The sequence below is a fragment of the Stylophora pistillata genome, chromosome 1 (assembly GCF_964205215.1).
Source record: "Stylophora pistillata chromosome 1, jaStyPist1.2, whole genome shotgun sequence".
NCBI lineage: Eukaryota > Metazoa > Cnidaria > Anthozoa > Scleractinia > Pocilloporidae > Stylophora > Stylophora pistillata.
This window is the reverse complement of record NC_142519.1, coordinates 46,276,613-46,288,751: the sequence shown is the minus strand read 5'-3', so window position 1 is coordinate 46,288,751 and position 12,139 is coordinate 46,276,613. Positions and strand designations below refer to the sequence as shown.

At 38.4% G+C, this 12,139-nt stretch overlaps 2 protein-coding genes across 2 annotated transcripts in view; both read left to right on the top strand.

Moving 5' to 3' along the window:
- Nucleotides 1-1,375: 1,375 nt before the first annotated feature.
- The window catches only part of LOC111330320 (cadherin EGF LAG seven-pass G-type receptor 3-like), a 34,350-nt gene continuing 23,586 nt past the window's right edge, over nt 1,376-12,139 (top strand). Inside the window, exons 1-10 of the mRNA XM_088748597.1 lie at nt 1,376-1,644; nt 2,395-2,459; nt 2,802-2,829; nt 2,921-3,254; nt 4,544-4,621; nt 4,953-5,098; nt 5,450-5,564; nt 5,654-5,804; nt 6,101-6,227; nt 6,332-6,389. Of these exons, the coding sequence (XP_088604723.1) occupies nt 2,405-2,459; nt 2,802-2,829; nt 2,921-3,254; nt 4,544-4,621; nt 4,953-5,098; nt 5,450-5,564; nt 5,654-5,804; nt 6,101-6,227; nt 6,332-6,389 (1,092 nt within the window). The 5' untranslated portion in view covers nt 1,376-1,644; nt 2,395-2,404. The remainder of the gene's footprint in view (nt 1,645-2,394; nt 2,460-2,801; nt 2,830-2,920; nt 3,255-4,543; nt 4,622-4,952; nt 5,099-5,449; nt 5,565-5,653; nt 5,805-6,100; nt 6,228-6,331; nt 6,390-12,139) is intronic.
- On the top strand, nt 7,632-12,049 carry LOC148742773 (uncharacterized). The gene is made up of 9 exons (XM_088738317.1): nt 7,632-7,641; nt 7,981-8,008; nt 8,148-8,433; nt 9,734-9,811; nt 10,143-10,288; nt 10,640-10,754; nt 10,844-10,939; nt 11,524-11,580; nt 11,669-12,049. The coding sequence occupies exons 1-9, from the start codon at nt 7,632-7,634 to the stop codon at nt 12,047-12,049; spliced, it is 1,197 nt and encodes a 398-aa protein (XP_088594443.1).

Here is a 12,139-nt window from a genome sequence, read left to right as displayed (position 1 = left end):
GTGCATTTATCAGAGGTGATCTAAGCGTTGCGACAAAACGTCCTTTCTCTGTTCACTACTAAGCTGCCCTTTTTTCATACGAGGTGTAGACAGGCGTCAGGTAGTGAGCCGCCATCATCACGATTTAAAGGAGCGTGGGTGGATCTGCTATGCCAGGCTTCCTTGGTGGTTACGTCGATGAGTGGTTATAATTTTAGAATTATTCCACCCAATTGTTTGGTTAGCGAGGCATATGTGCTCCAACAAAGCTGAATTTTCTTTTTTGCAAAAGAAGACCGACTTTTGATGCTTTTGCGAAGGCGCACCAAAGTGACGTTTGGTATGTCCAATATACTCGTGATCACAGTCATTGTGCGGAATAGAATAAATAGCGTCGGTGTGTTGTTCTTTCGTGAGAGGATCCTTAGTTTTGGCAAAAATATTCCCTAAAGTCGTAAAGGTAAATGACTCCACCGAAAAACATTTAACCTTAATTTCCTAATTCCAAAGCTAGTCCCGATAATGAGCATGTAAAGTAGCGAAATGGCGTTCTCACGTTTATCTATCTTGAAAAATGTTCCCAGAATGATCTGATTGAAGTTTAATTACATTTTGATCGTGGGCTTTACCTTGCTGATAAAGCTGGTTGCCATTAAAATATTTCTATGACCTGTATGCCTAAGTGATGTATTGAAGATAAAGGTCAAAATTATCAAATCGTGGAAAAAATATCTTTGAAGTCAATCATTTGAATTATATACCGCAAAAAGATCGTACCTGAAACTGTGAAATGGCAAGGGTACCTTCGTGAAATGGCAAGGGTAGACTTCGCTTTGATGAATAATTTATTTGAATAATTTATCATGATTAGGGAATTGTAAGTAACTATTTTAAACAACGATTGGCATTTTACATCATACAACAACGACAATTAATGACAATCGCCTACTTTTTTTTTAATCTTTGAGACAATTTTAACCGAGATTTAACCAAGAAGATCTTTTTGTCTGACAGTCATTTTGTGTTCGCTCTAAAGAAAATGACAATGGTATTGGCCCCAAGGAAAAAAGGAGTTTTCCTTTTAGACAGTGGAGGGGAAATACATCTAACTTTCTCCGTTCATTAAATTTCTTGTTATACCTTCCAGCTCAAATTCGTTATTCACAATAAATTATTCAGATTAAACTATTCATAAAACTAAGTAATTTGGTAATATCAACTGAGTTGAAATTGTAAATTGGCCTCCGTCAAGAGTTAAAAAGCTGACGTTTCGAGCGTTAGCCCTTCGTCAGAGCGAAAGAGGAAGGGCTAACGCTCGAAACGTCAGCTTTTTAACCCTTTACGGAGGCCAATTTACAATTTCAACTTAGTTGATATTACCAAATTACCTTGTTACCCCCACCGACGCAGCACCACAGTTTCCTTAGAAATTTACCCTCTTTATTCATAAAACTAGTTATGCCATGCACTTTATTTTATACTTACAATCAAATAATTAAGAGTGATCGTACATTGTATATCGCATATCGTATATCATATGGATAAAAGTGTTCACATCAATTTATAAAATTGAACAGGTGAAACTGACTGAGCGTAAGTTCTCGCTCTAAAGCTGACACTCTTCCCTTTATGTGTAGCTCATTTAAAGTCGACATTCGGTTAAAGGTATGTTATATTTACTAAGATATGTCACAGATGAAACTGCGGCCTGTTTTTTTACTTCTTGATTGGAGAAAAATATATCATTTTTTTGCGAAACTGGCGTTGTAGGTACTGAAAAATGGTTGAGCCTCAGTTAGTCTGGCATTTTGTTGGTAACGCTGAGGAAGATGTCTATTGACTATTATTGATTTTCATTATTTTTTTTGTAAGAACTGCACGTATGACGGGATGGAGGTTACCTATTTTCTGAATTAGGATGTCGATTTGGATTTCAAAATTTTATTTATGTTGCGATGTTGAGTTCTTAAGCAATAGCGGCCAACTATCGCTTTTCGATCGCTTTTCAAGCGACTGCGACACACAGGCACCTGGGCGATGTAAAAACACAATAACTGATGTGCTGGTATACAAGACGGGAACAGGGCACAGGTCTTAAAAGTGCTCAGCGATACCACAAGCCAACGCGTTTGTTAAGATATATTCATGTTTATATTCATATTCACATAAAACACAATTTCTGATGGCTTCATTGTCCAGTGATCGAAAACAGATAGTTGGCGACTGCTGCATAAGGACTTGAATTGGTAAAGGGAACTCGAAATTCTACTGTGAACCCAAATTAAAAAATCCCACTTGGAAGCCAATCCGGAATCCTAATTCGGTAAGTAGGTAACCTCCGCAGGGACGTAGATGAAACGAATCGTGACCAGCGTTTAAGCTCGTTTAATTGACTGTGGATTAAACGCCTTTCAGATCAAAAAATATGGGAATCCATACAGAAAAGAAACGACTCCTCACTTTTGTGATGATGGGATTTGGTAAGTTCTAGTTCTATTCAAGGTGAATAAATAGATAAATGACTAGACAAATAGAAAATGGCTACCCCTCGAGAGAGCATATGAATGAGAATCCGAGGCAATTTTTATTAAATTCGGATCACTGCGAGATCGAATCATTCCACACCAGAGATGTTTTACTGCGACCTCCGTGTCAGTACGACCTGAGGACCTGATTAAAGGTGGCTTCATTGCTAGCAAAACTGAGTATTCTCTATAAAGCTCTGATGTAATATTCCGTGTTACTTAATGGAGTAAATTTTGTATTTTTTTCTCAGTGTATTTTGTACAAATATACTTTTGTATTGTCTTATTATTTTCCAGTGTTGCAAATACTCATCCAGGTTACGCTGTAAGTATGCCGGGATACACTATTTACAAAAATGATTGACTTAAAATGGTATTATTATCGGCAAAACATATGTGATTGTTCCAATTTTCAGCTCAGTCTATTCCCTACGTCGTAATTTTATCAAGCATTATCCATATAGTATATCAGGAAGAGTAACCAAGCCACCAACGAAGGTTGCCAAAAGTACACCGTCAAGTGCTGAACCCACAGCCCTAAGTCAGGGAGATTATATCCCACTAACTACACATGTACAACGGCCAACAACAGCGGTTTCTAAAGGTAACTCTTGTAATACTGATGGTTATAGTGTGAACACAACACAATCTACCCTATTAGAAAGGCCTGGTGTGCGGGATACAACCGGAAATGATAGAGTTTCAAATTCAAGTGGAGGAGATGGAGGCCAAAAGCGCAACAAGGCTCTGGTAAGATCGTTAATTAGTAACGAAGATAAATTAGCGAGTATGATTAAATGTGGTGATTTCATTTGGTTGTAATCGGAATTCCAGTGATGTTACGTATTATCAACATTGCCCTAGTCTAGAAGCAACATAGGAACAAAATGCGAGGGAAGATGCGTATAGCAAGTCACAAGTAGCCCCCCTCTGCTTTTCTACTCCTTTGCCTGTTTTTTTTTTTTCTCCACTCTTATTCTTTCTGAAGATCTTATCTTGGATCTAGATACAGTTATACCCTCTATTCAAGATAATTCATGCGAGTTTTTATCATTGAATTCCGGCCTTTTTTTCTGTTGTCCAATTTACGGTACAAATGTCCAAATACAACGTACTTGCAAAAGTGTTTTTGTAGTAGGATACATAACCTCGCTCACCGTTGTAAAAGAACAAGTTATTTGGGAAAATTCAGATAGTAAATGAATGAAAGGTCGATGAACTAACTTAATTATAAACAAATACCTCACATTTTAACTTTTGTCAACACCTAAAATGTAACTTTGCTACCACAAACTCATCTCGAAGCCGATTTTTTGTTGGCAATCAACGTGATTTGAGAGAGATAGAGACAAGAGAGGATTGATAAATTGTTTATTGACAAGAATTAAATTTAAGGAAAATGGTAACGAAGGTACGGATAACTTGGCGACTCAAAAAAGTGTTACACGTGTTCGTGGGCAGAGAAAGGAAAACCCGGACCGTGCTAAAAACCAATCGGATTGCAGCAGAATTCGTTGCTGTACCCTCTAAGAAAAGCATAAGAGAAAATATTTGTCGAGTTGCGTGGTATCTTTCACGGCTCCCTGGCGGCAAGGAAAAATACGAACAATAAGCAAAATGACTGTGTTGTTTTTATCTGTTAAGATCTGAACTAAATGCTTATTATTCCACCAATATTTCAGTTTCACGCAAAGTGTGCACGAAACGGTCGTAAACACAAAATCATTCCTAGCTCCTTTATGAAATACAGAAAGAAAAAAGGCTGTTTCGCTTGAAGACTTTAAGAGCCCGTGGTTTAAAGGTTGAAGCCTAAAGTTCGTAAAAATAACAAAGTTTGGATCCTTTAGTGAGGCCATCTTGTTGTTCTGCTTTCAATTCCCTCCGCATTTTTGCACAATTTTAAAGTGTGATACTGGTCTATGTTTATGAGCTCTGTTACCTTGATATGTTAGAATGGGGTCATTGTGGAGTAGTAATTCAGAAGTAAGTTGTCCTCCACGAGCAACTAAAATTTTCAGATAGGACACATCTTCTCACAGCCATCAGATGACGCAAAGGTTAAGGAGAAACGAGAATTTCTGAAGAGCAAAGGTTGCTATTCTGCGTCGTTTGATAAGGTAAGAAACTTGCATGGGACTACGGCAAAAGTGATTAGTAAGTTTACATGTACTTTCGATTATTTTTCTTATAATCCCTACACACATGCTAACGAAACTTATTGTTGAATACGGGCTGTTGTTGAAAGGCGTACAGCAAAAATCCTTTTAAAGCTATTCCTCGTTTACTCACATAATCTGCAAGTGAGAACAAAAATCGAAGGGAAGAACGACTTTCTCTTTTTTCAGTAAGGTAAAACTCAAAACTTAATGATGTCTCCTCGGGTTTCTGACGCGGGGCCAGGAACCTTGCAGGGACAAGAAAATCGTTCAATGAATTTCTAAATTCCAGAAAGCAGGGCGCTTCATCTTTGCAAACCCTGCAATTACAAATGAAAGAATAAAACACAACCAAGTTCTGGAGGACCTCGAGACAACACTCGTCAGCATCTCCGTCACAGCAGAAGTCATTTCCTTTGCATTTCTCACGGTTATAAGGTATGTAGGTGAGTTGAGTATGAGTTGTAAGGGGGGGATACAGTGGCTAAGTCGTGGTTGGTGCGAGGAATGCAGGATTGTTAAACTGCTATAGGAAGCGGAGGAGCATCATGTACAAACATCCCATCAGAGGGATGCGGTCAGGAAAACTCTTGGTCGTTTCATGTTTCAGTGGTAATGGGTGCGTTACATAACTCGTAAAAAGACCCGACGTAATGATTTTTTTTTTCTTGCTTTTCTTGCGGTTTGTAAGGAAAATGATAAAACATGTATATCATGGAAAATTCAACCCCTAATGTATATCATGATGGTAAACGGTCCAGCGTTCAACATTTGTTTAAAATCTGGCAGAGTTTCAAGATCAGAGAGGATTTTCTTACACAAGAATCTTCTCGTTTCACTGGCTCTTGGACAAGTGGTTTATATAGTTGACATCAAGATCCTCACATTGATGAAAAAGCACCAAGTGAGTACATAAAGTAGATAAGCAGTTGAAAGATCTCTTTCCCACCAATTGGAACCCAATTTGATCCAATCCACCTTTTTTTCTCACAGATCATGTGCTCCATCTATGCCGTCATCCAGCACTATCTGCACACTTCTCTTTACACATGGATGTTGGTTGAAGGAATAAACCTTTATTTGAAGATGGTGAAGGTTTTCAATTTTGGAAAACCATATTTGATATACGCCTTGTTGGGATGGGGTAAAGTAGGGGTCAAATTAAATTTTTTTCTGTAAAAAAAAACTGTGAACCGATTCCTCCTCTTGAAAGAGGTGTATCCAAAATTTGCCTTGCTCGCAACTTGTGGCTTCTTCGCTCAGTTGGTGGTAGTGCACAGGTAGTATGAGGGAGACATAGGTTGGATTCCCGTTGAAGGCCTCTTTCCTGCAACTGTTAACTGGGTGCAGCTCATCTGCGAGGATTATTGCTTTACTTTATTTTGATAAAAAAATTTATTTCTTCGAAAATTGTAATGGCTTGTCCCTTCTAATGAACAGGTATCCCAGGAGTGATTGTTGGTTTGGTGGCAGCAATCCAGCCGTCAACTTACGACATGGGTAAAGTTCTGTACAAAGAAGTGAACTGTGGAGCACTCAAATTCACGGGTACAGTGGACAGAAAAAGGTAAAAATTCATGGAATCTACATAGTAGTTAATGCACTTTTAGCAAAAAAGCTACCGTGCTTGCATGAATTTAAATAAAATGGTGTTGTTGGTAATTCTTTCAGATGCTGGCTCAACGGAAGCGTTTGGAAATTCACAGGACCTGTCCTAGTCATCCTTTTGGTAACATTAATTCATTACAAATTACTACATAACTAAATTTTTGAGACCGAGGCATTTCATTTCGTCAGAGCGAAAGAGGAAGGGCTAACGCTCGAAACGTCAGCTTTTTAACCCTTTACGGAGGCCAATTTACAATTTCAACTTAGTTGATGTTACCAAATTACCTTGTTACCCCCACCGACGCAGCACCACAGTTTCTTTAGAAATTTACCCTCTTTATTCATAAAACTAGTCAGGCCATGCACTTTATTTTATACTTACAATCAAATAATTAAGAGTGATCGTACATTGTATATCGCATATCGTATATCATGGATAAAAGTGTTCACATCAATTTATAAAATTGAACAGGTGAAACTGACTGAGCGTAAGTTCTCGCTCTAAAGCTGACACTCTTCCCTTTACGTGTAGCTCATTTAAAGTCGACACTCGATTAAAGGTATGTTATATTTACTAAGATATGTCACAGATGAAACTGCGGCTTGTTTTGCTTTTTGATTGGAGAAAAATATATCATTTTTTGCGAAGCTGGCGTTCTAGGCACTGAAAAATGGTTGAGCCTCAGTTAGTCTGGCATTTTGTCAGTAACGCCTAGGAAGACGTCTATTGACTATTATTAATTTTCATAATTTATTTTTGTAAGAACTTCACGTATGACGGGATGGAGGTTACCTATTTTCTGAATTAGGATGTCGATTTGGATTTCACAATTTTATTTATGTTACGATGTGGAGTCTTTAAGCAATAGCGGCCAACTATCGCTTTTCGATCGCTTTTCAAGCGACTACGACACACAGGCACCTGGGCGATGTAAAAACACAATAACTGATGCGCTGGTATACAAGATGGAAACAGGGCACAGCTCTTAAAAGTGCTCAGCGATACCACAAGCCAACGCGTTTGTTAAGATATATTCATGTTTATATTTATATTCACATAAAACACAATTTCTGATGGCTTCATTGTCCAGCGATTGAAAACAGATAGTTGGCGACTACTGCATAAGGACTTGAATTGGTAAAGGGAACTCGAAATTCTACTGTAAACCCAAATTAAAAAATCCCACTTGGAAGCCAATCCGGAATTCTAATTCGGTAAATAGGTAACCTCCGGAAGGACGTAGGTGAAAGGAATCGTGACCAGCGTTTAAGCTCGTTTAATTGACTGTGGATTAAACGCCTTTCAGTTCAAAAAATATGGGAATCCATACCAAAAAAAAAAGGACTCCTCACTTTTGTGATGATGGGATTTGGTAAGTTCTAGTTCTATTCAAGGTGAATAAATAGATAAATGACTAGTTAAATAGAAAATGGCTACCCCTCGAGAGAGCATATGAATGAGAATCCAAGGCAATTTTATTAAATTCGGATCACTGCGAGATCGAATCATTCCACACCAGAGATGTTTTACTGCGACCTCCGTATCAGTACGACCTGCGGACCTGATTAAAGGTGCCTTCATTGCTAGCAGAAATGAGTATTCTCCATAACGGTCTGATATAGTATTCCGTGTTACTTAATGGAGTAAAATTTGTATTTTTTCTCAGTGTATTTTGTACAAATATACTTTTGTTTTGTCTTATTATTTCCAGTGTTGCAAATACTCATCCAAGTTACGCTGTAAGTATGCCGGGATACACTATTTACAAAAATGATTGACTTAAAATGGTATTATTATCGGCAAAACATATGTGATTGTTCCAATTTTCAGCTCAGTCTATTCCCACCAAGGTGATTTTATCAAGCATGATCCATGAAGTATATCATTAAGAGTAACCAAGCCACCAACGAAGGTTGCTAAAAGTACACCGTCAAGTGCTGAGCCCACAGCCCTAAGTCAGGGAGATTATATCCCACTAACTACACATGTACAACGGCCAACAACAGCGGTTTGTAAAGGTAACTCTTGTAATACTGATGGTTATAGTGTGAACACAACACAATCTACACTATTAGAAAGGCCTGGTGTGCGGGATACAAACAGAAATGATAGAGTTTCAAATTCAAGTGGAGAAGATGGAGGCCAAAAGCGCAACAAGGCTCTGGTAAGATCGTTAATTAGTAACGAAGATAAATTAGCGAGTATGATTACATCTGATGACTTCATGTGATTGTAATCGGAATTCCAGTGATGTCACGTATTATCAGCATTGCCCTAGTCTAGAAGCGACATAGGAACAAAATGCGAGGGAAGATGCTTATAGCAAGTCACAAGTAGCCCCCTCTGCTTTTCTACTCCTTTGCCTGTTTTTTTTTTTTTTTTTTTCTCCACTCTTATTCTTCTGAAGATCTTATCTTGGATCTAGATAAAATTATACCCTCTATTCAAGATAATCTAATGCGAATATTTATCATTGAATTCCGGCCTTTTTTTTTTTTCTGTTGTGCAATTTACGGTACAAATGTCCAAATACAACGTACTTGCAAAAGTGTTTTTGTAGTAGGATACATAACCTCGCTCACCGTTATAAAAGAACAAGTTATTTGGGAAGATTCAGATAGTAAATGAATGAAAGGTCGATTAACTAACTTAATTATAAACAAATACCTCACATTTTAACTTTTGTCAACACCTAAAATGTAACTTTGCTACCACAAACTCATCTCGAAGCCGATTTTTTGTTGGCAATCAACGTGATTCGAGAGAGATAGAGACAAGAGAGGATTGATAAGTTTTTTATTGACAAGAATTAAATTTAAGGAAAATGGTAACGAAGGTACGGATAACTTGGCGACTCAAAAATGTGTTACACGTGCTCGTGGGCAGAGAAAAGAAAACCCGGACCGTGCTAAAAACCAATCGGATTGCAGCAGAATTCGTTGCTGTACCCTCTAAGAAAATCATAAGAGAAAATATCTGTCGAGTTGCGTGGTATCTTTCACGGCTCCCTGATGGCAAGGAAAAATACGAACAATAAGCAAAATGACTGTGTTGTTTTTATATGTTAAGATCTGAACTAAATGGTTATCATTCCACCAATATTTTAGTTTCGAGCAAAGTGTGCACGAAACGGTCGTAAACACAAAATCATTCCTAGCTCCTTTATGAAATACAGAAAGAAAAAAGGCTGTTTCGCTTGCAGACTTTAAGAGCCCGTGGTTTAAAGGTTGAACCCTAAAGTTCGTAAAAATAACAAAGTTTGGATCCTTTAGTGAGGCCATCTTGTTGTTCTGCTTTTAATTCCCTTCGCATTTTTGCACAATTTTAAAGTGTGATACTGGTCTATATTTATGAGCTCTGTTACCTTGATATGTTAGAATGGGGTCATTGTGGAGTAGTAATTCAGAAGTAAGTTGTCCTCCACGAGCAACTAAAATTTTCAGATAGGACACATCTTCTCACAGCCATCAGATGACGCAAAGGTTAAAGAGAAACAAGAATTTCTGAAGAGCAAAGGTTGCTATTCTGCTTCGTTTGATAAGGTCAGAAAATTGCATGGGACTACGGCAAAAGTGAATAGTGAGTTTACATGTACTTTCTATTACTTTTCTTATAATCCCTACTCACATGCGAACGAAAATTATTGTTGAATACGGGCTGTTGTTGAAAGGCGTACAGCAAAAATCATTTTAAAGCTATTCCTCGTTTACTCACATAATCTGCAAGTGAGAACAAAAATCGAAGGGAAGAACGACTTTCTCTTTTTTCAGTAAGGTAAAACTCAAAACTTAATGATGTCTCCTCGGGTTTCTGACGCGGGGCCTGGAACCTTGCATGGACAAGAAAATCGTTCAATGAATTTCTAAATTCCAGAAAACAGGGCGCTTCATCTTTGCAAACCCTGCAACTACAAATGAAAGAATAAATCACAACCAAGTTCTGGAGGACCTCGAGACAACACTCGTCAGCATCTCTGTTAAAGCAGAAGTCATTTCCTTTGCATTTCTCACGGTTATAAGGTATGTAGGTGAGTTGAATATGAGTTGTAAGGGGGGGATACAGTGGCTAAGTCGCGGTTGGTGCGAGGAATGCAGGATTTGTAAACTTCTATAGGAAGCGGAGGAGCATCATGTACAAACATCCCATCAGGGAGATGCGGTCAGGAAAATTCTTGGTCGTTTTATGTTTCAGTGGTAATGTGTGCGTTACATAACTCGTAAAAAGACCCGACGTAATGATTCTTTTTTGCTTGGTTTTCTTGCGGTTTGTAAGGAAAATGATAAAACACGTTTATCATGGAAAATTCAACCCCTAATGTATATCATGATGGTAAACGGTCCAGCGTTCAACATTTGTTTAAAATCTGGCAGAGTTTCAAGATCAGAGAGAATTTTCTTACACAAGAATCTTCTCGTTTCACTGGCTCTTAGACAAGTGGTTTATAAAATTGACATCAAGATCCTCACATCGATGAAAAAGCACCAAGTGAGTACATAAAGTAGATAAGTAGTTGAAAGATCTGTCTTCCACCAATTGGAACCCAATTTGATCCAATCCACCGTTTTTCTCCCCAGACCATGTGCTCCATGTATGCCGTCCTCCAGCACTATCTACACACTTCTCTTTACACATGGATGTTGGTTGAAGGAATAAACCTTTATTCGAAGATGGTGAGGGTTTTGTCTTTTGGAAAGCCATATTTGATATACGCCTGGCTGGGATAGCGTAAAGTAGAGGTCAAATTAGATTATTTTCTTTTAAAAAAAACTGTGATCCAATTCCTCTTCTTAGAAGCAGTGTCTCCAAAATTTGTCTTGCTCGCAACTTGTGGCTTCTTCGCTGAGTTAGTAGTAGTGCACAAGTAGTACCAGGAGGACACGGGTTTGATTCCCGCTGAAGGCCTCTTTCCTGCAACTGTTAACTGGGTGCAGCTCTTCTGCGAGGATTATTACTTTGCTTGATTTCCATAAAAAGTTATTTTTCCGAAAATTGTAATGGCTTGTCTCTTTTAATGAATATGTATCCCAGGAGTGATTGTTGGTTTAGTGGTAGCAATCCAGTCGTCAACTTACGACATGGGTAAAATTCTGTACGAAGAAGTCAACTGTGGAACACTCAAATTTACGGGTACAGTGGAGAGATTAAGGTAAAAACTCATGAAATCTACATAGTGGTTAATGCACTTAATGCAAAGAAAAAAGCCGCTTTGCTCCCATAAATTTAAATAAAATAGTGTTTTTGGTAATTATTTCAGATGCTGGCTCAACGGAAGCGTTTGGAACTCATAGGACCTGACTTAGATATCCTTTTGGTAACATTAATTCACTACTATTCATCACTATAAATTTTTGACCGAGGCATTTTGTTTTCGCCGCACTGATAAATTCATTCTGCTGTAGCTAAAATCCTACCGGAGACTACTGAAAAAGGCATCAGGTACAACAAAAGTAAACAGGCAAGCCCGCCAATTAGAAAAGGATGATGGAACCCTAACAACAATTGATACCGAAAAGGCAAATATGCTAAACGACTCTTTCTGCACGGTTACTGAAAAATTGATTGGCCCCGCGGATGAAATTCAGCCATTACACGCCCATAGCAGTGAGATTGTAAACACGCTGACCACTACCAGCATTAAGATTAGTCAGAAAGAAATCGAGGAAATGATCTGTAAGTTAAAAGTGAAGAAAGCCAAGGGGCCAGATGGCGTACCAGCGAGGCTATTAAAGACAGCGGGTACGTCTATTGCCCCATCTCTCACGAGCGTGTTCGGGGCATAGCGCTGAAGCCTGCAAGCCACCAGATCAGTGGAAGATAGCCAGAGTCAGTGCAGCGTTCAAAAAAGAACGTGAGGAAGACACAACATGTTA

Excerpts from the sequence above, each read along its gene's own strand:
- LOC148742773 (XM_088738317.1), top strand. Across the intron at positions 8,009-8,147 it reads ATACTCATCCAAGTTACGCT|TATATCATTAAGAGTAACCA; the intron begins GTAAGTATGCCG and ends TGATCCATGAAG. Across the intron at positions 8,434-9,733 it reads AAAAGCGCAACAAGGCTCTG|CCATCAGATGACGCAAAGGT; the intron begins GTAAGATCGTTA and ends ATCTTCTCACAG.